Genomic DNA, 27,607 nt, shown 5'->3' on the forward strand with positions numbered 1-27,607 from the left:
AGAAATTGTAAAAGGCAGGAAAGAACTGGATTCCCACAATTATTTTCCATGAGAGATTTTAGTGCTTACGTTTCATCATCAGGAGGGGGAAAAATGCCACCCCCCCCAAAAATTACAACTAACACAAGAAATCCACTTAAATTCTTTATTGAGTTCAATGTATATACAATGTCAGTATCAAAATTCATAAAATATCTTTCAATATTTAAATTGGTGTGTTATAGCGCAATGTAAAAATGTGTCTTTATGTATCTTTTACACTGGACACTTCTTTCAAGTGTAAAGAACACAAAATCAGCAGAAGTACATGCCGGGATGCATGCAGGAGGAAAATGGTCAAAGAAAAGCTAGAAATAGGAAACCAGAGAACAAAAGACCCATTAGAGAGAGAAACTGGGAAATAAACCTCCCTTAAACAAACATTTTTAATAACAAAATAACTATGATGTTTTGATAAATGATAGGGATGAAAGTAAAACCCAATAACATATGGACAAGGGGCAACTCCTGGACTTTTAAAAAGAAACGACTTCGGGTTTTCTGGCTACAGTTTTCAGGATATAATAAAACCAAAGAAAATGTCTTGTGAGCTCTTGATGAATTCTGTTCTGATTAAGAACTCACTGCATTCTGATGCTTCACTGCAGATCAAAGGACTGGGTCTTAATGGCATTTAAATTGGGCAGTTGGGACCACGGATATCTGTACATCACTCAACAGAAAAATCCTCCGCAGAGAGGAAATTGCTGAGGAAGTCATAAAGTAATTATAGTGTCGTAAGTACCACATTTACAAATTAGTTTTGTAAGTCTTATTCCTAAGGATTTGCAAACAATGCCACATGCAACATTGCCTGGAAGTTGAGAGGCCATCCCACTTTTATGTTATGGTGTGCGTGCAAGTCAGGTCATAAATGCATGCGATACACTCTTCACTCCTGCATACAGCGTGCCAGCTGCTCTGTTCTGTGATCCGCCTCCCCAGCTCCGCTGGGACTAGCCCATCTGAGGCCCACGGCACTGCAGGCCTTCTCATCACCCCGCCCCCCGCCCCGGTCATCCTAGATGCTGCTGCCAAACCTGTCAAGGCCCACAATGGATTCAGAATCCTTCTCCCACTCTCTTACCTGCTGGACCCAAAGCTCTAACTGCCCTGCCCCGCTATTCCCGTACGTGACCTCACTGGCCACAGCTACCCCCCACCCCGTGGAACCTTCTCTCTCTCTGCCACCTGCACACCACTCTGTGCCTCTACCCATGCTCGCCTCAGCTGACCTCTTCCCTTCCTTAATCCCTCACCCAAGTCTCAGCTCATCAGACAGTGTGCCTACCTCAGCTGCAGACCCTAAAAGCACCCAGCAGACCGACAGAAGGGGGACAAGAGGGGTGGGTGTGACAGCTTAAGTGACAAGCGATTCCGTTAATTCTCTTTGTAAGGGGCATCACGGAATGCAGATTCAGAATAAAGGGACTATAATGCCATCCCACAGCACACACAAGAAGCCTAGTAGGGCTGCATGTGATCAACGTAAGTGACACATCTACTTGAGTATATGGTTGTCATGTGCTGGTGAAGTCCTTATGATGGAGGTTTGCTCACTGGGCAGTTCTGCATCACCGGACTGGGCAAAACAGCGCTGGAGTTAGCCTTGGCACTGTTTCGTCCTGGTAAGTCAGACATTCTACAACTAAAATGAAAAACGCAGCAAGGGAAAGCAATGGGTTTTTTGTTTTTTGGGGGTTTTTTTTCAGGCATATTAGGATAACAGCACACACCCACCAAACCCAAAGGTGCTAGAGGGAGCGGCCAGCAGCAGTGCAGGTTTCAAACAGTGGGGCATCCAGGGGTTGCCCTATAGCTCTCTTAAGGTTCATACAGATTTTAAAAAGAGTTCCTATAATCAGCCAATAATCCATCAAGATCCAATTTATAGCTACTCATTAAAACCCACCCCAGTAAATGCTCAGGAATGCTTTTAACTTCCAACGAATCAAAGTGGTTTGCATCACAAAAACATTTTCATACAAGGAGACTATCTGTTGGCCTGTATGAAAAGAGTTTCTGCAGCCTGGGTCACAGCTTTGCTCAGAGAGCTATGAGGTTTCAGAAATGCCGCCTACCTTTGCAGTGTGTCACCCGGCGTTTCCCTTGTGATTTCGGAGACAGAGACAGAAGTGCTGGGTAAAGAGACGATGGGGCACTGCAAGAGTGACTGGCCTGCCCGGGAGCACTCCCGAGCCCTCAGGCCGAGAGGCTCCCGGCCCCCTGCTAGAAAAACCTGGACACATTTCGGGGATTCTGACAAGTGCACTCCAGACCTAGCTCTGCAGGCTTAGGGTGATTACATTTTCAGTGAGTAATTTCATGCTTCTTGAAAACGAAATGAATACTGAAGCACATGCGGATAAATAGGAAAGTCCGACTTTCATGTTTCAATTGTGCACTTAAGGGGGAAAAAAACCTTGGAAAATTAAATGAATTTATTTAACCCGTTGCACACTTGTCAATGATTTTGCGTTTTTAAACACACTTTCAAATAAGGTTACTATTCTCAAAATAGCAGCTCCCTTATTATAAAATGTGTTAGAAAAGACATATAGAAAGATATATATGAACTATTAGTTTGCAGTTTAGGAAATCAAAGGCAGAAAAAGAAAAAAAAAGTTGCTTTTAGACAAAGTTATAACTGGATGCATCAGAAACTTTCCCCTTCAGAGAAATGTAAATGTTGATGATGGGGGGGGAGCCCCATTAGTAAGGAAGAGATAACAAAGCAACAGGAGTCTTTTAACCTAGAACTTTTGTTTCAGTATAATGGCATCTCACTCTTCCTCCTTACTGATGTATCTTGAATCGGTTTAAAGGGGGTGAGTAAAGGGTTTAGTCTTTATGACCATTTTCTGGGTGGTCTCTGTATGACGTGAGCCATCAGACCCCCAGGTACAGGCTGACAGTGAGCGCTCAGCCCCCAGTCCTGCCACATGGACCCCCATGTTCTGCCCGTCCCAGCTGCCCCTGAATAACTACTTCTTATCGCCCCTCAAGTCCTGAGGTGACTGAGGGACGCCCGCACCAACATTCAATCAGCCTTACCTGCGCTGAAGACCGGCTCCTTGGGTTTGCTGTGGAGATAAAACCAAACCAGTTTGTAAAGGGAGGCTGCGGGTGGTGGTTAGTCTCATTCACAGAAGACCCCACACCCCACTAACTGCCGCAGTTTGTCACACGGATGCTGTTAAAAAGAAAAACAAAACCATGTAACTGCAAAGAGGAGGAACGTAAGCAGAAGTGTCCAAAACCAGGTGCCAGAGACGACAATCCCGACTTTACCACCAAAGATGTGCTTTTTATGAGAGCAGATAAAGGTTTGGAGACGGAAAACATGTGGCTCATCACGACGGGAACAGCCCTGCCTAAACGTGTAGAAAGGTTTGTCTTCCTTCTCCACGCTCTTCTGGCAGATTATCTGAAGAACTTACTTAAAACTAGCAAACTCCTGCCACAGGGGCTTTGGGGAGAGAGCTTTTAGCGTCCAGCTCCCAGCAGGGATGGGTACGGGGTGGGCGGGGGGAAGATGAAGGGGTGGGAGAGAGGGAAGAATAAGGAATGTCAGGGTGTGGCCACATCCTGGGACATGTGGGGATCCCCACTGTGGGCCTTGGCCAGGCCGAGACCCCCCATGACTGCACCTGGGAAACCAGAACCCCACCGTGTTCAAGTTCACACCACCAGGGACTGAGGTCATCCCTAGGGGCAATCCTCCCACAGGACGAGCCTGCATGGGGAGTCCCCCCAAGTGCAGGAGGGCACAGCCCTCCCCGTGACAACCTGACAGCCGCCTGTGGGAAGACTGTCACCTCGTGCCAGACAAGGGAAGGGACTCCCAAGCACGGCAGGAAGTGCGTCCCGTTCAAACACAGAGCCAGTGCTTGAAGCCAAGCCTGTGAGACTCCGATGTCTATGCCGTCTTCCAAGGTACCCCTACCCCACCAGAGTACCTCCCGCTTTAAGATGTGGAAAAGACACAGTAAATAAACGAAACCTGTCCCAGAGAGGGCTGGGAGAACTGTAAGCCTGCAGAGGCGCCTACATTTTTTGTGCGTACATGTTGAAAAACACATACTGGAGCAGATACGGTCCTAATGTTACTTTTCTCCTTCATTTTAAACTTGAAATACATTGAGAAACACCACCAGTAAAAACTGCCCCTAATCCCATGATGTAATAAATGATATTATTTATTAATGGCCTTGATTTTCAGATAATTTTATGAGTATATGGCGGGAAACTCTTTACTGATGCTTTAAGAGTGGTTTACTGTGTTTCAAGTAGGTGGATCTGCTATGGGCTGAGATTTCTGCATGCAAACCACCGGTCACTGAAAATAGTACTCTGCAGGCCCCGCACACCATTTAACACAAAAGCCTAACTTCCATCAGCCCTGAAGGCCCAAAACAACCTCTGTGGACCCCGACATTTTTAGGATCTCATCCTCCTGTCTCTCCCCTCAGTCACAGACTTCCAGACACTCTGTCCCTGCTGTCCCGAGACTGGGCCAGCAGCTCCCAAGCCCGGTGTGGACCCCAGCTTCCCACCCCCCTGGAGAGCGCATGGCCGGGCGTGTGCTCAGAGCCGCCCCGAGAGGCCTTCTTCCATGCTCCACTCTGCGGCCTCCTCGGTCCTGCTCACCACGCCCCGCCTGGCTTTATCTGCATTAATCTGTCTCTCCCCAGAAGCGCAGGAGGGCAGAGATCTTTGCTCACGACCGCGTCCCGGGGCCTGTAACAGTCTTCAGCTGCTGCCTGGAAGCTGGTAAGGTCTGGAGCCCTCCCTGCCTCTGATCCCAGCTGGCCCCGTGGGTGTGCGTCTGGCCGGGGGCGCTGGGGGCTGTCCCGACGGCCCTGCTGCCCCCCACCTCCCCCGAGGTAGCCGGTACTTCCTGGCGCCTGGCGTTTCTCGCTGTCCTCCCGGTCAGTCCTCAGTCTTTACTGCGCCATCACGGCATGCAGCCCCTCCAGGGCCCCCTCTCAGCATCTTCGTCCCTCCTTCGGGGTGGTACCCACACAAGGCCCAGTGTGGAGCATCCCTCCCGGTCCTCGGGCTGGGCCCTCGGCAGGTGCCATGCCTGGGCTCAGAAAGGGTGGCTTCAGAACTCCTGTCCTGCTCCCAGGCTCTGTCACAAGCTCACCGTACGTCTGTGGAAAAGGGGTACGTGTGTGTGAAGGTTCCCTTTGTGCCTGGGGCTCCCGAGAGTTCTACACCACTCGGCCTCTCGGGATTCTACAAGCTGTCAGCTCCTTTCTTCTTACAACCATTCCTCCTCTCCTGCAGCTCTGCCAAAGATCACGGCGGCCAGGGCAGTCCCTCCTAAGAGGGGCTTGTCACTTTCGGGGCTGGAGTTCGTCATATCACTCGGTGACCTCGGCTCCACGGCGGGCTCACCTGGCTTGTTCTCGTCGTTGGGGGGAGTGACACTCTTGTGATTTTCTAAGCAGAAGCGTTAAGTCTTAACTGCAACTTTTATATCTTATTAGATTCACAGGCAGGGCAAGGACACAAGAGGAAAAGCTAAAACAGAAGACTACAAAGCAAACCTACTGGTTAGGTAAGCCAGGCAGGGAATTAGAAGACAGGAATGTTATTTTTCCATCATGACTTTGATCACAAAAGCAGAAAGATGCCAAGTCCATGAAACAGACATAAGCAATCTGGAACCCTCCCTAGAGACAGAAAAGAGCAATTACAGATTATGTTCCTCTTAGAAAGAGAACATCCATAGGGGAATTTGAACTTCAAATATAGGGAAGCCAGCGGAATTTTGATGTTGAAGAAGATGGATGAAAGATCAGTTAAAAGACCAGAAAAAGGCAGCTAAGTGTTAACAGCTAAAGGTCACTGAGAGGTACCAGGTACTGAAGTTCTCATAGTTCTTTACACCTTGCTCTAAACTATGCCTTACCTTTTGGGTATACAGGTATTGTATTTAGAAAACATACTATCGCTAGGCTTCGTTATTTTAGAAAGTTCAATTTTTATAGAAAGATATACTATACTTACTTTAGAACCTACGATTCCTGCCCACATACCACCCTCCTGAAAGGCAAGAAGCCTGGGAAAAGGTACTATTCCAACTCACACATGCACGTCTTATAAATACAAACCTATAAAATGACAATATAAACCTATAAAACGATTGACAGAAGGGCAAACCCACAGAACATGTGATGACGAGGATCCAAAGTTAAAGATGCTGTGGCCCCAGGTCAAAATCAGTGAATGGCAGCCACGCGCCCATCACCTGTCCGATCTTGAACTCACCGTCAATAGAGCTGAGCGTGGGCCCTTCAGACCCAGCACACTGGAAACACGCTCGGGTTGTGGACTCACTTGGAACGGGAGACGACTGCCTCTCAAGGTGTGGTGTAATTTGTCCCTGGGCACCCATTCCTTAAATGGGCTAAATGGAAAACTGACGTGGGGGACTTGGCACTGCCTCTGCCGCCAGGGTGCGGTTCCTGGGGGCGGGGGGAGAGTGAATAAACTCTGGGACCAGAATGAGGCTCCATCCATCCCTGTCCGAGTCTGGAGTCAGCGCAGATGTTCCCCACCCTGAAGCCCAGGACTGAAGTAAGCCCAGAGGAGAGAAAGGATTTCCCTTCTGGCAAGCAAACCCTCGTCTCTTGGCTATTCCGGCCTCAGGCTGCTGGGCCCAATATCTCCAAAATGAACCACGGTGCAATCCAGTGCGGGTCTTTTTACTGCTCTGTTTTTGGCAGGAAGGAGATTTGCTGAAAGAGCTTGGCTGTACGCTCCCTAAAGCTGGAAGGTTCGGGAGACTCTCCTAACTAGAAGCAGTACCTGGGGGTCACGGAGGACGTGAGGAAGCCTGGAGCCTTCACCAGACCAGTAGCTGGATCTAGAGGCAGTAGGAGGAAACCAGACAGTTGGCCCAAAGAAAAACTCCCACCCGGAGCTGTGAGCTCACACCACGAAGCAGCTATAATCACCCAAGTCACATGTTATCCCCGAAAACGTTCACTGTGGACTCTGGTTGCTGGGACTGTCAAAAGTGGCTGTTTCCCCTTCATCTGATATCATTCAGATGACTCACTGTGGGCTGGGTGTTTGTAAGGGGGAGAGTCCAGCCAAGAACTCGTTCAGACTCAGATGCAACGAGTATTCCCTGCACTGCTCCTCTGCAGTGGGATCCGCGCTTAGCACATTCGTATCTGTTACTAATTTACCCCAAGGTCCTGAAAGCCGGTCTCCGACACATGGGTGACGCATGTAACAGGGAGCTCTGGAGACGGGAATTAGGGCAGACTGACAGTGGCCAAATGCTTCCGAGCAGAGATACTTGCTTTACAAGATGATTAATAAGGCCTGATCGAGGAGGAGACCGTTCCAAAGTCAAACATGTTTTTTCCCTGCAACTTATTCATCTACAAAAATGGTACCTCTCGGCATACATACCATGACTCCTTCTGAAAATGACTTCACTTGATGAAATGCGATCCCTGCTGGGAGTCAAGATACTCTGCTACGTAAACAATGATTCTTTTTATAAATTGCCCTTAAGTAAGCAGCTGTTAACTCCAAGTAGGGTCATTCAGGAACCATCTATTTAAAATATTTAGAAGTTGCTACTGGGGACAAAAACTACTGCTTCATAGACATTTCCAACCAATACTTCCAGTTTAACGTGGCAGAAGGAGCACAGGGCTTTTTGTTTTTTCGTTGCACTGGGTCTTAGTTGAGGCTCGTGGGCTCCTTAATTGTAGCACGTGGGCTCCTTAGTTGCAGCAGGCGGGCTCCTTAGTTGCGGCTCCAGGCCTCCTTAGTTGCGGCAGGCGGGCTCCTTAGTTGTGGCATGTGAACTCTTAGTTGCAGCATGTGGGATCTAGTTCCCTGACCAGGGATCAAACCCAGGCCCCCTGCACTGGAAGCGTGGAGCCTTACCCATTGCACCACCAGGGAAGTCCCAGGAGCACAGATTTCGAAGGCAGTTGGATTCGTATTTTATTTGGGCAAATCATTTTACCTCCATAAACTTTAGATTCTTTCATCTACAAAAATGGGACTAAAACCACTGTGAGGCATAGGGTACCGGCAGGATCGTATATAACATGTGACAAAGTATCTAACACACGGTTATTAATTAATATTACTTCCCTCTTCCTCCTAATTTCACTGACAATAACCTATCAATACATGTATGTACTTTTGAGCTCTTCACCTAATAGCCTCAAAAGTAAAACAAAATAAAGAATACCATACCAGCACTTATTATTTTAACATTTGTTAAAAACTAAATGACCCCTTGGCTTAAAGAGTGAAACAATCTTTTCATTTGAAAAAAAAAAAAAAGATTCATTTAAATCACCTAATTTCCAACGTTTCGGAATCCAAAATGTAGTGTTAAAATCATCTACCAATAGGTGGTGCTGTTTGCATAGTTCTTAAATGACTATGGTTTTAAAATCTAAGTACAGTATATAGGTAACATCCTTTCATTCATTCAGCGAATGTTTATTGAGCACTTACTGTGTGCCAGAACTGTGCAAAGTGCTAGGAATATAAAGAAGAAAAAATGACACAGCTCTGCCCTCCCAAAGCTTAAGGGGGCGGGGGTGGGAGGGGGCGGAATGTGTGGGAAGCCCCTGGGGGGTGGGGAGGGAGGAGTTACAGTTACAGATAAAGTTAATGGGCAGGAACAAAGCAATCTGGAAGGCAGCTAACTCAGACCAGGGCGCTCAGGCAGGCTTCCCAGAGAAAGGGGCATCCTGGAGGATTAGCTGGAGTTCTCCTCCTGCCAAGTTTCCAGACACATACATATGCCACTTAGGACAAGGGACAAACCTCCACTTACTAAGTGTTAAAAAGTGTAATTCATCAAGCTCTGCATTTGTTTGGTTTTGGTATCTGTTTGATTTTCTAATACTACAATAAAAAGATTTTTCTAGGGGCTTCCCTGGTGGCGCAGTGGTTGAGAGTCCGCCTGCCGATGCAGGGCACACGGGTTCGTGCCCCGGTCCGGGAAGATCCCACGTGCTGCGGAGCGGCTGGGCCCGTGAGCCATGGCCTCTGAGCCCGCGTGTCCAGAGCCTGTGCTCCGCAATAGGAGAGGCCACAACAGTGAGAGGCCCGCGTACCGCAAAAAAAAAAAAAAAAAAAAAAAAAAGATTTTTCTACATATGCTATCTTCTTACTTTCATTTGGGTTTCTTTAATGAAGACTGAGTTTGAATATCTTTTCCTTAGTTAATTGGCTACTCGTATTTCTTTCTCAGCGAACTGTCTCTGTTCAAACCTTTTACCCACTTTCCGATTGAGCTAACTGTCCTTTCCCTCGCTGGTGTGTGTTGTGACCTTTGGAAATGAAGGACATTGGCCCTCTTCAGTTGTGGGTGTCATTCGTATTTGTTGAGAGGATGAGTCTTCCTGGGCTTTTCCTTCCCACTTCCCGCCAAGCCTTACGCTCTGTCCTGCACATGGTAGGTGCTCAGTGAGTCAAACAGTGCTGGGAAAGGGTATGAGTAAGGTGAGAGAAATCTTCAGAATTTCTGATTCCTCCCTTTTCAGGTTGGGGTGAGATCAGAAATGGGAGTTGGAGAATTCTGGAATGTCCCAATAAAGAGAGGCACTCAAGGGCTTCCCTGGTGGCGCAGTGGTTGAGAGTCCGCCTGCCGATGCAGGGGACATGGGTTTGTGCCCCGGTCCGGGAGGATCCCACATGCCGCAGAACGGCTGGGCCCATGAGCCATGGCCGCGGAGCCTGCGCGTCCGGAGCCTGTGCTCCGCAACGGGAGAGGCCACAACAGTGAGAGGCCCGCGTACCGCAAAAAAAAGAAAAGAGAGGCACTCAAGATTGGGGAGTGGGGTGAGCAAAGGTGTACAAACGTCAGCTCCGACTCTGGGAGGGAGAAGGCAAACATCAGTACTCACACCATCTACGGAGCACCAACGTCGGCCAGCCCCACGCTACGCACACCATCTTGTTTAATCCGCACAACAGCCCTGAGAGGTAGGTACTGGTTTTTACTGGTGCTGAGGGAAACCCCAAAGAGGTTAAGTAACTAGTTCACAGTCACATAACAAAAGTGGCAGAGCTGGGATTAAAATTTGGTTATGGCTATAATGCCCCATCCGTCTACACTTGTTTTGTTATATTGACTGGGGTAAAACGAGCTGTTCAACAAATGTTTATTGGGTACCCACTGTATGCTGGGCATTGTTCTAGATGTTGGGCTGGTCTGACAGGACTAGAAAAGCCTTGTTGGTATCCAAACGTCCAACAAAAGTGCATTCGCCTAGATAAATAATGATCCACATCTGAAATAACGTTGTAAGAGTATATTTCCTGACACAAAGACATGCTCATACAGCAAATGAAAAAGAGGGTTAAAAAATGTATGCAGAAGAATATTCTTTATGTAAAAAGTATACCCTACACACATGCAACACCCTAGAAATAAAGTCTGGATGGAAACACAATAAAATGGTAGCTGTGAGTTCTCTGAGTGCTGAGATAATAGGGGATTTTCCTTTCCTCTGTTTTGCACATTTGGATATCCTAAAACACATGTTTACTTGTGTAATAAATAGATTACTACAAAAAGGAAAATAAATCTTGCTGGGGGAAAGTAAGAGCCAGTGTTGGAAGCTGTGGATATCAGGGTACAAGACAGGGTGAGGAGCCAGTAGATGAAGGACCTTGAACCCAGGCTGAAGATTAAGATTTACATTCCACCATCAGTGATGCGAAAGGAAAAGAAAAGCAATGCTGAGCCTTGAGGACCCTGAGGTGTCAATCAAAAGACTGCCTCATTGGTGTGCAGAAAAGGGAACCCTCCTGCATTGCTGGTGGGAATGTAAATTGGTGCAGCCACTATGGAGAACAGCATGGAGGTTCCTCAAAAAACTAAAAATAGAGTTGCCATATGATCCAGCCATTCCACTCCTGGGCATATATCTGGACAAAACTATAATTCGAAAAGATACATGCACCCCCTATGTTCATAGCAGCACTGTTTACAATAGCCAAGATGTGGAAGCAACCTGAATGTCCATCGACAGATGAATGGATAAAGAAGATGTGTGTGTGTGTGTGTGTGTGTGTGTGTAATGGAATATTAGTCAGCATAAAAAAGAATGAAGTAATGCCATTTGCAGCAATACGGATGGACCTAGAGATCATCATACTGAGTGAAGTCAGACAGAGAAAGACAAATACCATATGATATCACTTATATGTGGAATCTAAACTATGACATAAATGAACTTATCCATGAAACAGAAACAGACTCACAGACATAGAGAACAGACTTGTGGTTGCCGGGGGCGGCGGGCGGGGGTGGGGGGCAGGTAGGGATGGATTGGGAGTTTGGGATTAGCAGATACAAACTATTGTATATAGAATGGATAACCAACAAGGACCTACTGTATAGCACAGGGAACTATATTCAATACCATGTAATAAACCATAATAGAAAAGAATATACATATTATTATAATTATATATATAACTGAACCACTTGGCTGTACAGCAGAAACTAACACAACATTGTAAATCAACTCTACTTAAATAAAATAAATTAAAAAAAACAAGACTGCCTCATTGAACGTTAGAGCTTAAAGAAGGATGGAGCTGAGAGTTCCACTTAGGGTTCTGAACTTCACAGCCTGGATAAAGTAGCCAGTTGCACAACACAGAAGGGGATCTAAGGGAACACTTTTATGTGGCAGACGTCTTCATAATTTTGAAGCTTTCTTCATATTTGTTTACTCCAGAGATGGGCAGTTTATTTGTGTGTTACAAGGTTTCCAGCAGATGGCTGAAACGTTTCTTGTTCTGACAAAATCAGCTCATACTGCAACAACTTTTTGATGGAAACAAAGTGTCTTGCTTACAAAGTTGATATATCCTATTCCAGTCAGAATTACAAAGGAGGAACCAGTTGGATAACTGAAACATTTTATCAGTCTAGCAACATCTAACATAAACTATGCATTACAAACAGTAGTTGTTTTTCTGTCTGATATAAAACATTTTTTAAAAAAAATTTTAAAAAAACCTCTCTTGGATTACTCTACTGGCGACATTAGATAGTACAGGTTGTTTATCAGAATGTTATTGGTGATTCCCTATTTAAATTTAATAAATACTTCCTTATGACACACTGTATAACTGTTAATATTCACTTACAACCAATAATATATAAAGTGAATATTACATTGCCATATATTGCTTTTGTTCTTATGAAAGTTTTGTCGGTACCAAGATTAATAAGGGCTGTTAAAATTCTGTGGCTCATTGCAAGCAAACTATTTTAAAATGTTAACTATTCTAAGATAAAAGTCTACAATGTCACAAGAGAAACTGTTGACTCTCATGACCATTTCCAAAGAAAAGGACATACAAGAGCACGAAAAGTGAAACTCTCAGGAATAACAGTTTCTATGAACACAGAACACATGATTATTATTAAATAAATTAATGTATCTTGGAAAATGGGAATGCTTAGGACATCAAAAACACTGTTATTTTATGTTGGACAGTAAGATCTGTACAGTTTATAGGGAGTGTAATTATTATTACTGAGGAATATAATTGTTGAAAGGAGCCTCCTAATTTTCACAGAAGTGCCAGGTGCACTGGAGCCAGCGCTGTGTGTGGTGCGTGGTCACTGTGAGCGTTACAGCCGACAGTCTGCGATTGACACAAGTTAAAGCACTGCCCTGCGTGAAGGACTTGCTTCTGCAAATCAGGACAGACCCAGAGTTACACCTCACTCACTCACATTCTGATAAGCTTTCCTGTGAAGCTCGGGGCCTGCACACCAGCTCATTCTGATGTGACAGTAACAACCATGAGAATACATGGTCGGTCCTCTGCATCCGCAGGTTCTGCACCTGCGGAATTAAACACCCACAATCGTAGAGATCCACGGCTGGTTGAATCTGTGGCTGCAGAGCCCACGGGCTAAAGGACTTGAGCGTCTGTCCTTGGTATGGGGGTGGGATCCTGGAACCAATCCCCCTCGGACAACCTGGGATGACTGTATAATACTTTATTTCTCCCCAACCAATTTTATATTTTGCCAAAATCCAGCTTGCACTCATAGGACTGTGTCCTGTGAATGTAAGTTAATATGTGTTAGACCAAAGATAGACTAATAATTTCAGATGTCATCCACCACCTTCATCTTACCAATGAGGAAATGAAGTTCAGAATTTTGGAAAGCCTCATGAATTATTTTCTTCTACTCTGCACAGGCTTCAATTTATAACAGCTGCCATTACTGAGTGCCAAGTGCTATGATGGGTGTTTTCCTACCCAGTTAGCTCTCTGACAAGATTGAAGGGAATTAGGTATAAAATCCCTTTTTCACAGAGGGGAAAAACTGAGGCTCAGAGAAGTTAACTGGCCAAATTCACTTACAAACCCAGATCTCCCTTTTACTCCAGAGCATGTGTCCTTTCCATTACATCTTGCTGTTTATAGTAACCAAACATGGACAATGTGTTAAAATGCAAGACAGCTTTCTGGAACCATGAACAACGTAAGACAGCATCCTGGCACCATGGACAAATACTTGTGTGTGATGCAGAAGAGGTCACGCTGTCTTAGACCACCGAGGATCATGTTTAAAAGGGGAATTGCATCGAGGCCACCTCTCTATCCCTTTCTTTGCCTGCTTTAAGCCATGGGGACTGGGCATTGGTCCATTAGACTCCAGCTCTGATTCGGTACAAGGTCAAGGTAGCCCAAGAGTAGGGCTCTTCATATGGGGATGGAAAGGAAAGATGAAGGGAAATGGGCAGGCAGCAACAGAAGAACCAGCTTGACCTTCACCTCTATTGCTTCTCAGCTACTTCTTCCTTCTGTCGGAGTTCCTGCTGCCATCATTCCCATGGGCCCCTAAAGGTGTCTGTCGGTACCAGCAATGACCTACGAGAAGGCAGGAACTTTCTCTCTGAAGCTCCTTAGGTGCAACTCAACCAGTTCAGTGCTACGTGGGCCTCAACTACTATTCCTGGGCTCTAATGAGACGAAGAATTTATGCTTAAATGGACGTGTTTAGTTGCCTGAATTATTTTTATAAAATGATTAGTAGATTTTCCCAGTCCCTCATTTCCAAATCAAAATTTCCTACGGTAGCATTAAAAAACAAAAAAACCCTTTGTAAATATCTTTCATGGAAATATTTACCCAGCACACTTAGCAAAGCCATAGGATTTAAAAGATACAACAGATCTGGAGTTTGCACAATACAGATTCTTTTTGGAAATTCTTAATACAAATCAGATGTGCAGAGAAGAAGCCAGGTTTTTAAGAACTGCCAAGATCTAGACATCTCAGGTCAACTTCCAAGCTTACGCTGAATTCAGAGAAGCCTAAAGGCCACCCTGCATCTCTCACTCACGCTCTGCTACCATTGTAACTACTTGGCCTTATTTCCAAGGTATTATCACCCAATTAGCATAATCTTCTGATAAGAAGTCCTATTAATAGTCTAAATTAGAAGACAACCCCAGGTTAGTGGTTTTGAGATTGTTAATGGACTGTGGACTTGACCTGCTAGAGATAGGAGAGGCCCCTGTATCTCTTTCTACGAAACATATCTTTTAGGAATAAAACTGAAAAAGGGTTTAAGCTTCCTTTACAGGACTGAATCAGAATGGACTTACAAGCTTGGAAATTTTTCAGCCTGTGGGTTGGAGTCCACTGCTTTATGACTAAGCCTTCTCCTTACACGAACATTTGGAAAAAAACAAAACAAAACATGGTTAGCCTGTGAAGCTGAAATTCCTTCCTAAGCCTTGCTCAATAGAGAGAATAGAATTAAAGCACAATGTTTAAAAAGAGAGAATAAAGTACATTGAGTGGATATATACAGAGACAGAGAAACTGATCTCAAATACACAATACATTCTTAAACATAAAACAAGCTCTCAGGGCTTCCCTGGTGGCGCAGTGGTTGAGAGTCTGCCTGCCGATGCAGGGGACACGGGTTTGTGCCCCAGTCCGGGAAGATCCCACATGTCGCGGAGCGGCTGGGCCTGTGAGCCATGGCCGCTGAGCCTGTGCGTCCAGAGCCTGTGCTCCGCAACGGGAGAGGCCACAACAGTGAGAGGCCCGCGTACCGCAAAAACAAAAAACAAAAAAAAAACAAGCTCTTAAAATGCCCCAAATTAGCTTTCACTAATAAAATGTTACTATTAACAGGGAGCTATCATAATCCATTATAAACCAACCTCAAAGAAAAAACTCAAAGCATGTTTCATGAAACCAGAAAGAAAATAGTTCCTAGTTCTGGTGTTAGCTCAATATTAAAAATAGTTTCTGACAAATCATAAAATTACAACTTTTCACCCAGTCTGTCGCAGAAAATACTGTTCACAAACAAGCCACTAAAATTAATTTTAAAATGGCAGCAGAGAGTATTAGAAATATAAAGTGCTCCGTATGGAAATTCAGAACAGGTTCTCAAATTCCATGGAGTTGGTACTAAGCAAATTCTCAGAAACGACTTCTGTCTGAATAGGAGCCCTGAGAGTTCAAGTTGTAATTTTCTACTTGGATGATAAGTGGTGTGAGCTGTGACCCGCAGCTGTTTGATGAGCGCCCACAGTGACGTCAGGAGAAGGAGTATGGGGCATGGAGGGCTCACAGCTTGTGTGCGTATTAGGGGGTCTTCTGATTCACCTCTGGGAAAAGAGGCCACACAATATCTGAACCGCAGGAACCAGAAGTAAGACGCCCCTTACCTTTCACTGTTCTTTTTGCCACTAGAAGAACTGCTGGTGGATCCCGTGCGATTCCGGTTTCCTTTGGAATCCCCATAGCTTTCCCTTCGACCACCAGGAGATACCCGTTCGGAAGAGCTGGTCCTCTTGATGGTACTAAAAGTACAAAGTAAATGACAATGAAATCCTTCACGGAGTGATTTTATTTTATTGCTGAGTGTGAAGATATATACATAGAACATTCTATTTCCATGTGGATATTTAAAAGATAGAGTGGTTTGAAATTCCTAACTATAGAGATCAAAAAACTTTTCAGAATGTCACTTGAGATCAATGCCTCTCCTCATTGCCTTTGTAACTGCGGCAATCAGTGTAGTTCAAGGTCATAGAGGAATTTGAAAGGTAAGATTCCCAACAATACCGTGAGAACTCTCCAGGGGCCTAGTGGGAGGTGACCCCGCCCTTGTGCAGTTTTCAGTCTAGACCAGTGGTGCTCAACCAGGGGTGACTCTGCCCCCCAGGGACATCTGACAATGTCTGGAGACACTTCTGCTTGTCACAACGGGGGCAGGGGGAGGGCCGCTACACCTAATGCATAGAGGCCAGGGGTGCTGCTAAACACCCTATAATGCCCAGGACAGCCCTGCGACAAAGCGTGATCCACCTCCAAACGTCAACAGTGCTGATAAGGAAGAACTCTGGTCTAAAGGCGTACGTGGGACAAAGACATTCCACTCTCTATAGGATGCCTCTGTTTAGAGGTGGTGCCCATGCAAGTGCTTACTTCCTTCTGAATAAACAGAGGGACTAGAGTGGCTGGAAGCCTGGTGAGGGATGTCTGGGGAAGACTTCCTGAAGACTGTGAATTTCTGGGAGACAGAAAATGAACGGCTTGGACGTGTTATAATGACACAGTAGGGAAGATCCTGTCCTAGGAAAAGGGATACCACATGCACAGGTAATTCACAGGCGTGAGGGGTCAGTTAGCCAGGGCAGGGGCTGTGGGTTGATGGTTTGCTCTTGGAGCCCGGAAGTGTATTACAGGCGGCTCTGTAAAGTTTCTTTGTTTGTTTTTTTTATCTTCATCATTAAGCCATATGTTTCCTGAGATCCCATCTCATTTATCATTCTTACATTCTTTGCAGAGCCTAGTATAGAAGCTTGATAAATATTAATTAAATGAAAGGGTGAAATAAATGAAACGATCAATGGTAGTGTCACCCTGACCCTGTCGCAGGCAGAGGCATGTGATGCTATAATTTAGCACCTGCTCCGTGAGGAAGAAAGAAGGACGAGAGTGGATGGTGGTGCCGCTCCCGGGTGGGGCTGCGGGGGGAGGTCTGGTCTGGATGCACAGAGTCAGGGTGCAGGTGGGCGATAACGCCAAGTCTGCGACCCAGGAGGTGGCTCGGGATTGGCACTTCAACTGGGGGGTCACTGAACCACGGACGCGGAGGAAATCTCCACGCCGGGAAGGAGAGAAGACGAGAACGGAGAGAACCTGCCCGGCAAAGAGTGACTCTATAAGACGTTGGTTGAGGAACTGCCACAGGAATCTCAGGTAGCAGATAAACCCCGAGGGACTGGGGAGGAAGAACCCCCAGAGGACAGTTAAGGTGCTCGGGTCGTGGATGCAGGAGGGGGACCTCGATGATGACGATGGAGCCTCAGGGGCTCCAGTCAGGGGAGGGTGGAGACGGACCTGAATTTCAATCCGGAGGACACAGGCAGGAGCTGAGAAGCTTGAGACAGTGAGACTACTGCCCCTGGGCTGGATTCCAAAGCCCTCCTTTCTCACAATTAAATAACACAGAATGTGCAAGAGCCTTGCACACGGGATGCTCTGCTGTCTTCCCTTCATTCTCTTTTTCCTCCTCATCTCTGCCTTCCTTTGGGCCAACTTTAAGTCCTTTTTCCTCTGTAACTTCCGATCCGTCAGTAAATAATCTCTTAGCACGTTTTCAAAAACTGCACGGTGTATCGGCTTTTGAAAAGCCATCTCGCTCCCTGAGTGAATGAACATAAATAAAATGACCATAATCATGATGATCTGAAGACACTTTCTGCGTAGTCTTTTTGGTCACTGAGGAAACTCTGAATTGACAGCCCCGGGATCTCACAGCTGGGATCTGCACGGGTGTGCCTTAAGGTCAAAATGTGAGTTTTTAGAACTCTCAATTTGAGGACAAGGAAATTACAGATCTTAGGAGAGCGTTACATCTCTGAAATTTAGCATTGAAGTCTAAAAATTACAGAAACCTTTATGTTTAAAGTTCAAGATCTTCCAGTGACGAAAAACACCAAGCTAATTTCACGTTGCGGGAGCTCTCTCTGCTAAGCATCTGGCCCGCCGAGGCTCTCAGGCACACTGCCCCAGCAGCTGGCAGCCCTGAGCGGCACCTCCATAGTGTCCTTGTGGGAGTTCAGGGTAAGTTCATGGCATTTTAAAGGCTTGTATAAAACACCCTTAAAGAGCTGAAAAGCCATGACTATTAATCAATGATAGCGAACGTTAATCGATTTTCTAATAATCAACACTCAACCTGGTGGCTGGAAGAGTTAAGAGGGGAGATCAGTGATGGAACCATGGGCAGCAACGGTTCGCATGTATTAAGAGCTTCGCGTTTTATATGAATCATTTAATTTAAACCTCACATCCCCTGCAAAAGTATCATTGTCCTTATTCTCCAGATGAGGCGACAGCTTCAGGGATACAAAGCAACACGTCTGAGGTTACTTGACCCCTTGCTCTCTACTGGGCCTCCTAGTTAAGGCCACCTAGGGAATTCCCTGGTGGGCCAGTGGTTAGGACTCCTCGCTTTCACTGCAGAGGGCCCGCGTTTGATCCCTGCTCAGGGAACTAAGATCCCACAAGCTGTGCGGCATGGCCAAAAAATAAATAAATAAAATAAAGACCGCCTGCAATTTATGAAACACCGAGGTACGTTAGTTTTGAGGACCTGTTGAACAGAGATGTTGGACGTCTAAAAGTCCAATAAAGGTCAATAATTAATACAGTTATATGATTTAAGCCTTGATCAATGGCAGGCATCGGAGAAGGCCCTCTAAGCTACTGCACCAAAAGGGTGGTAGAACTACGAAAGCATTAGTGAGGGTTACAAAGTAAGTCTAAGTACTCCTCACCTGGGTGTGGAACTGTTCAGTCTGCATGCACTGAGAAGACTCACAGACCTGTTTAATCTACGTGTGAGAGGCACGGAAACAAAGCAGAATAAACACGACTGCAATAATAAAAGCGAGGAAAAATATTTTGGTAAACTTCAATAAATTACAGAATACACCGCACATTAAAATGGGAAAACATTTTGGTTTGCATATACAGACTTGGATATAATCCATCCGGCTCCTTCAAGATATTTGTCATTCATGCATTTGCATTAAAATGTTCAGCTTTTAAAAAAAATCTACTATTGTTGTATACGTAGAAAAAACAAGAAATTTCCTTTTGAGAGCCAAGAGCTCTCATGAATTAAAGAGGATTTACTAGGACTCAGAGTGAAGGACAGAAAATAGAGCTTGAAGACAAGACATCTGCAGGAACAAGGGCGGCCAGAAGAAGTAATACTGTATACTCACTGAGAGAAGCCTCCTTCAACAACCAGCAGGGAATATCAAAGAAGTTATGCTCCCTCTGGACAGCAAGTGAGAAATCATGTGCTTTATTTTGAAAGTGGTAGAAGTCCTAGCTTGTGAAAGACTGTATAATAACACAGCACAATTTTTTACTGCTTAAGGCAAGGATTTTTGGGGTAGAAATGCAGATACCATCATTTCTCTTCCCTTCTGCTCTCAACCTCCACTCTCAAACCCAAAGTTCTGAAAATACAATGGTTCTTTGCCTTACACTACAGTTGCATTCAATGGTTTTTGCCAATTTAAACTAAATTTTAGACAAAATAAAATCTCTGCAAAGGGAGAACAGAGGGAAAATGGCCATCTTTCTTCTTATGGTTAGATAATAACGCTAAATGTAATAAGTTACCACAGCATCTTTCTTTCATTATGTGATTTAAAACCAAGAATTGGTTTTCCAAAATTTTGCAGAAAAGATCTCAAACTTTTACAACTGAAAAAAATACTGGGACTTCCCTGGTGGTCCGGTGGAAGCCTCTGCGCTCCCAACGCAGGGGGCCCGGGTTCAATCTCTGGTCAGGAAACTAGATCCCGCATGCCGCAACTAAAAGATCCCGCATGCTGCAATGAAGACCCGGCACAGCCGGGTCCTATTTATAAATAAATAAATGAATAAGTAAATAAAAAGGAAAGAAAGAAAGAAAATACTAATCTGAGGGGAAGCTTGTACTCGTGACCCGAGATTTTCTGATGAGGTCATTTGCCATGACAGCCGGAGGGATTAACGCTAGATTAGAACGATTATCTACTCAACAAATACTCATTTGGAATCAATTTATACTGGGCTCTACGCTGAGCACTGGCAAATCAACATGGGACCAGGACTAACCTGGTTTTTGTCCTGCAAGGGGTGAGGTAATTGTGACAGATTGAGGTCACGCAACTTCAGTAATTAGGAAATACTCTTATCTTTGTCTAAAGACATCTTTGTAGCAAAAACCAAGGCATTTCCTAAGAAGGCTGGTGGCCTTAGAGAATTTGACAGACCAAAATAAGTTTTTTTTCTATCATCTGAAGCCAACTACCTGAGCCCAGAGGGGGGAATTGCAACACTTCTGATAAGAGAATAAGTACCAATTCACCTTCCTCTGTTCAACAGCATCAACTCCCATTTCTAGCTTGTTACAGAGATCACACTCAAAACCTGAATTTAACACATACATTTCAATGGAGCTCAATGATAAAGAGTATATTAGAAAAAAAAAAAAAACCAAAGCAGATTTAAATCATGTAAGTACCTGGCACTGACTTTGGTACTTTTACAAATGCTGTTATTTCTAATGAGTGCAACTATTTTCTAAAGGACTATCAGCTGTTTGTTTGAAAGCCATAGATATGTACCATCCTACCTTCCAACTGGAGCAGAGCATTTTAAAAATAATGCTCTCTTTTTGTACCAGTTTTGTTCTTTTGATCTCTCTTCTCACAGCTTTGCTCTATTGTAAAGCTCTACTTAGGAGTGGAAAGAATGAGTGATTGTTTTGAGCCAGTGGAAATGTTATTCTATTGTCAGCTCCAGCATCCCCACTGAGGAAGGTATGACCCTACAATGTCTTCCCCGGATTTTCTGCCTTTTCTCCTTTCACTAATGGAAACAAAGCTTTTCCCAAGGATTCCAAATCACGCCCCCAATCGAAGTCTTAATTGGCAACACAAAGCACAACCCCTGGGTGCTGGACAATTTCCAAAGGGGATTTTGTTCTTTAGTACTAGGCTGAAAAAACCCCAGAGAAAAGAAAACAAACATATACCCATCCACACACCAGAGATGCCCCAGCTTGGTTAATTTGGAACTCTGATTACAGAAAAATTCCTACACGATTATAAATGTATTTGAAATGGCTCGGAGGTTGTTTTAATCCTAACAGGCGGATTTCAAAATTCTCTAAGGAGAGATCTATAGGAACTTCGTCACAGAGTAATTATTATGTGCCACTGTTTGGGTTTCCAACTTCCAGACAGATGGGAATTCACATCCACGGAAGCCCACAAAAGGCAGAGGAACAAAATAAATGAATCACTATGCTTTACGCCGAGACACCAAGAGTCTCAGACAATCTAGAAAACCATGTGTTTCTAGTTGGCTGCCGGACATGAGCTTATCAAATGAATAAAACTGATTATTTTGTAAATTAAAAAGAAAAGTCTACAAAGGCCTAAGAACATTTCTAGAAGGAAGGTTATCGTTTAAATGCTAACACACACACACACACACGCACACGCACACGCACATACACATATATATAAAATATGATGGCTACCGACTATCTTCCCCCGCCACCATCCTTTCCTTCTAAGATAATATTGCTGAGGGCAAGCACTGTCCGTGAGCTCCTTCATACATGGCTGAAACGGGGGGCAGAGGACCCAGGCTTCTGCTCACAGCAAGGGGCCTGGTCCTGTAATGGGAGTTCAGGCCCTGCAGCCCCATATGAATGGGCGATTCTGTCTCTCAGAGTTGCAACTTGCTGCCAATCTCTGCTCAGTCACCCTCGCCCCTGCCTGCTACTCCTGTCAGCACCCTCAGGGGCATCTCAGAACATCAGTTTCTAAAGAGCATCACCCAGACAGGATGGGGAACACAAAAGGGATGGTTTCCGAAGAGCAATTATATCAAGCATTTTTTTATGAGTAGATGTAAGCGCTGACCTGGAAATCTTTGCAAGAAGCAGCCTATCACAGTGAAAGGAGTGTGAGCTCTGGATCCAGACAGACCTGCGTTGGAGCCCAGGTTCTCTACTCACTTGATCCCAGGCAAGTTACTTCACTTCTTTGAGCGTCAGTTTACCCACTGGCAAAACAGGGATAATAATATCTACCTTGGAAGGTTGTTCTGGGGATCAGTGATAATGGTATTAAAAGCCTGATGCTTAGTACACTTTTATTATTAAAAGATAATTTCTATCATCATCACTGATTTAAAGAGGGCCCGAAGCACCATTAGGGCTCTTTGTCTTTTTCACATCCTGTGGGAAAGTATCAATTAGATTCTTCAGCAGAGCCTCACTCCTGTAGTCATCTGCATAAATCCCATCCCCCAGCCTTATCCTACCCTGAATCGATGTTTCAAATACTAGAACTCAAAACACAATTTGCCAGGGATTCTTAACAGTTGTGCCAATTAATCCTGCAAGGTCTAAGAAAACCATAAACAGTCTATTAAGTGAAGGATATTATTGTACTACATCAAAGTTACTTTGGATCAAACAGAGCCTTCCACAAAATCAAAGTGCAAGAATGCTTGACATATGCTCTCATGAAAGGAACTGAAAGCTAGAAATTGTATCTACATTTCAAATTTTACGTTTATGATTTTTTGCTCTGAAAAAAAATTTTCCTTTTACTTAAATGCCAAATATATAAAGAGATATAAATTTAAAAAGTGTATTTTCTTTAAGAATAAAGAAAAAGAATCTCATTTTTTCATTAACTACTTGCTACTTCAAAAAGTCAGTCTTGAAATTCAACAACTCACTTTTAAACAGCCAATGAGTTAAAGAAGGAATCGCGAGAGAATTTTGAAAGTATCGAGAGACAAATGAAAACAAAAACAAAACATTCTGAAACTTGTGGGATGCAGAGAAGGCAGCGCCAAGAGGGAAGTTTACAGCTGTGGAAACACTTACATTAAAAAGAAGAAAGATCTGAAATCAACAACTTAACTTTATACCTCAAGGAAACAGAAAAAAACAAGAACAAATAAAGCTAAAAGTTAGCAGAGGGAAGGTAATAACAAAGATTACAGTAGAGATAAACAAAATGGAGAAAAGAAAAACAATAGAAAAAAAATCAGTGAAACCAAGAGTTGATTTTTGAAAAGATCAATAAACTTGCCAAATCCTCCATTAAACTGAGAAAAAGAGAGAAGACTCAAATAACTAAAATCAGAAACTAAAGAGGGACTATTACAACTGATGTCACAGAAATAAAAAGGATTATAAGAGACTACAATGAATAAATGCATGCCAACAAACTGAATAAACTAGAAGAAATGAATAAATTCTTAGAAACATACAGCCTATCAAGACTGAATCATGAAGTATTGAAAACTCTGAATAGACCTATAACTAGTAAGGAGATTGAAGCAGTAATCAAAACCCTCCCAACAAAGCAAAGCCCAGGACCAGATGGCATGACTCCAGAGTTCTACCAAACATTTAAAGAACTAATAGCAATCCTCCTCAAACTCTTCTAAAGACTAAAGGGGCAGTGGGGGCACATCCAATCTCATTCTAGGAGGCCAGCATTATTCAGATGCCAAAAAAAAAAAAAAAAAAGACGCAACAAGAAAAAATACACGCCAATAACTCTGATAAATAATGATGCAGAAATCAACAAAATACTATCAAAATGAATTTAACAGCACATTAAAAGGATTATACACCATGACCAAGTGGGATTTACACTTGTAATGCAAGGATGGTTCAACATAAGAAAATTGATATAATATTGTACATCCCATTAAGAGAATGAAAGACAAAAACCACATGATCATCTAAATTGATGCAGAAAAAGCACCTGACAAAACTCAACACCCCTCATGATAAAAACACTCAAACTAGGAATAGAAGAAAACTACCTCAACATAGTAAAAACCATATATGAAATGCCCACAGTGAACACATACTCAATGGTGAAACACTCAACGGTGAAAGCTTTTCTCCTAAGGTCAGGAATAAGGCAAGGATACTCAGTCTTATCACTATTGAACACAGTACTGGAAGTCCTAGCCAGAGCAATAAGACATGTAAAAAAATAAAAGGCATCCATGTTGGAAAGGAAGAAGTAAAACGATCTCTGTTTGCAGATGACATGATCTTAGGGAAAACCCTAAAGATTCCACACAAAAAAATGTTAAAACTAATAATTTCACCAAAGTTGCAGGATACAAAAACCAAAACACAGAAATCAGTTGTATTTCTATGCACTAACAATGACCAATCTGAAAAGGAAATTCAGAAAATAACCTCATTTATTATAGCATCAAAAAGTACAAACTACTTAGGAATAAACTTAACCAAAGAGGTGAAAGACTTGTAGACAGAAAACTACAAAACACTGCTGAAAGAAATCAAAGAAGATACAAAGAAATGGAAAGTCATCCTATTTTTGTGGGATTGGAAGACTTAATATGTTAAAATGTCTACACTACCCAAAGTGATTTACAGATTCAATGCAATCCCTATCAAAATACCAATGGCATTTTTTGTAGAAATAGAAAAAAAAAATCCTAAAATTCATATGGAATCTAAAGGGACTGCAAATAGCCAAAACAATCTTGAAAAAGAAGAACAAAATTGGAGGACTCACATTTCCTGATTTCAAAATATACTACAAAGTAACAGTAATCAAGACAGTGTGGTACTGGAATAAAGACAGATAATATAGGCCAATGGAACAGGATAGAGAGCCCAGAAATAATCCCTTGCATATACGGGCAAATGATTTTCAGCAAGGGTGCCAATACTACACAAGGGGGAAAGCCAGTTTCATCAACAAATGGTGTAGGGAAAACTGGACATCCACATGCAAAAGAATGAAGTTGGACCCTTACCTTATGCTACATACAAAAATTAACTTGAAATGTGTTAAAGACCTAGAACTATGAAACTCCTGGAAGAAAACATAGGGGGAAAGCTTTAGGACATTGGATTCAGCAATTATTTCTTGGATGTGACACCAAATGTAAAAATAAACAAATGGGACTGCATCAAACTTAAAAACTCTGTGCAAAGGAAACTGTCAATAGAGTGAGAAAGCAATGTATGGAATAGGAGAAAATATTTGTGAATCATGTATCTGGTAAGGGATTAATATCCAGAATATATAAGGAACTCCTACAATTCAACAACAAAAAAATGAATAACCCAATTAAAAATGGGAAAAGGAATTGAATAGAAAATTTTCCAAAAGATATATACAAGTTGCCAACAAGCATATGAAAAAGATGCTCAACATCACTAATAATAAGAGAAATGCAAATGAAAACCATAATGAGATATCACCTCACACCCATTAGAATGGCCACTATCAAGAACAGAAAATAACAAATGTGGGCAAGGATGAGGAGAAATGGGAACCCTTGTGCACTGTTAGCGGGAATGTAAAATGGTGCAGTCACTATGGAAAACATTATGGAGGTTCCTCAAAAAATTAAAAATAGAATTACCATATGACTCAGCAATCCCACTTCTGAGTATATATGCAAAAGAATTCAAAGCAGGATCTCAAAGAGATATCTGCACACCTATGTTGATTGCAGCATTATTCACAATAGCCAAGAGGTAGAAGAAACCCTAACATCCATTGACATGAATGGATAAAGAAAAGGTGGTATACTGGGCTTCCCTGGTGGCGCAGTGGTTGAGAGTCCGCCTGCCGATGCAGGGGACACAGGTTCGTGCCCCAGTCTGGGAAGATCCCACATGCTGTGGAGCGGCTGGGCCTGTGAGCCATGGCCACTGAGCCTGCGCATCCGGAGCCTGTGCTCCGCAACGGGAGAGGCCACAACAGTGAGAGGCCCATGTACCGCAAAAAAAAACAAAAAAAAGAAAAGGTGGTATATACACACAACGGAATATTATATAGACTTAAAAAAGAAGAAAATCCTGGGACTTCCCTGGTGGTCCAGTGGGTAAGACTCCATGTTCCCTGTGCAGGGGGCCCGGGTTCGATCCCTGGTGGGGGAGCTAGATCCTGCATGCTGCAACTAAGAGTCGGCATGCTGCAGCTAAAGATCCCGCATGCTGCAACTAAGACCTAGCGCAGCCTAAATAAATAAATAAAATACAAAGCCACTTAAAAAAAAAAAAAAAGGAAATACTGTCACATGCTACAGTATGAATGAACCTTGATGATGTTATGTTAAGTGAAATAAGTCAGCCACGAAAGGACAAATACTGCATGATTCCACTCATATGAAGTATCTAATGCAGTCAAATCATAGACACAGAAAGGAAAAAGGTGGTCACCAAGGGCTCTGAGGAGGATTTACTGTTGAAGAGATATATTGGATTGGCCAAAAAGTTCGTTCTGGTTTTTCCTTCCCATCTTAAGGAAAAATTCGAACGAACTTTTTGGCCAATAAATAGTTTCAGTTCTGCAAGACGGAAAAGTCCTGGAGATCTGCTGCACAGAATATACTTGACACTACTGAACTGAACTGTACGCTTAAAAATGGTTAAGATGGCAAATTTAATGTGATGTGGTTTTTACCACTATTAAAAAAAAAAGAAGAAAGAAATGGTAACAGATGGCAACCTGAAACTTAAAAAGTCAGTGTCACTCTTATAACATCTAGATGAATAAAAGACAGTCCGTATCTACTGCTGCCAATTAGAATCCAGAAGGTCATTTCATGTTGATTATAAATGAATGAGTCAAAGAAGTATTAAAAAGGGATGAAATGAGGTGGAGAATTTCATTTTAAAGTTCTAAAAAGCCCTGCAAAACCAATTTTCTTACAATTCACAAACAATAAGTACATGAAACTCTATCTGATGAAACACAATGCAAGTTTGCTTGGCGAAGGATAAAGCTTTATGTATAAACACTATATATTTAAAAGATAAGACGGGATTGTTACATTTTCATTCCGAGTCACGATGCAGCATCAAACCTACTCTCACCAGCCCAATGGGTATCCCAGCACACCGCAGAGCATACTCACACCCAGAATTCCCAGTGCACATAAAGCAAGTTAGCATTTTCATGAACTTTACGAGTTCTTCTAACAAGCTCATGAGGTAGCATTGCAGAAAGAATTTCTTTAAGGTTTTTCTATGCTATATTATTACCAGATAGTTCGTTTTTTTAGGGCATAAAAAATTAGAAAACTGGCCTGGCATATAAAATATACAATTTTAATATGACAACTATGAAATTATAGAAAATTAAGAGCAATCTATGCTCTATCTGACAAACATAAACATCTGAAGCTCCACTGTTAGGCATCATTTAAAAGTACGAGCTTATCCAAATTTTACTGATAAAAATTTAAGCTCAGTACAGCAATCTGAATTTTGCTATATTCCAAGCATATTCATTTTTTATATAGGTTATATACTCCCACTTGTTTTTTCAAAAGAGAAGTTTAAGTAAAAACACAAAATGCTGCACTGCGGCTTTAGTGAATGAGATTTCAAAGACTATATGATTACAACAAAAAAAACGCAGACTAATAAATCGACATGGTTCCTGTTTTG

The 27,607-nt window shown here is 43.2% G+C and overlaps 1 protein-coding gene across 4 annotated transcripts in view; it reads right to left on the reverse strand.

Annotated features, from left to right (window-relative positions):
* EML1 (EMAP like 1) overlaps positions 1–27,607 on the reverse strand; it is a 198,752-nt gene that overhangs the window by 39,994 nt on the left and 131,151 nt on the right. For 3 of the 4 annotated variants that reach the window (XM_067725882.1, XM_067725873.1, XM_067725891.1), the window contains 3 exons: positions 15,771–15,905; positions 3,094–3,122; positions 2,121–2,177 (listed from right to left, as the gene is read on the reverse strand). In XM_067725882.1, coding sequence (XP_067581983.1) covers positions 2,121–2,177; positions 3,094–3,122; positions 15,771–15,905 — 221 coding nt within the window. The remainder of the gene's footprint in view (positions 1–2,120; positions 2,178–3,093; positions 3,123–15,770; positions 15,906–27,607) is intronic. The other variant, XM_067725863.1, reaches the window with a different exon arrangement.

The sequence above is a fragment of the Pseudorca crassidens genome, chromosome 1 (genome assembly GCF_039906515.1).
Source record: "Pseudorca crassidens isolate mPseCra1 chromosome 1, mPseCra1.hap1, whole genome shotgun sequence".
Taxonomy (NCBI): Eukaryota; Metazoa; Chordata; class Mammalia; order Artiodactyla; family Delphinidae; genus Pseudorca; species Pseudorca crassidens.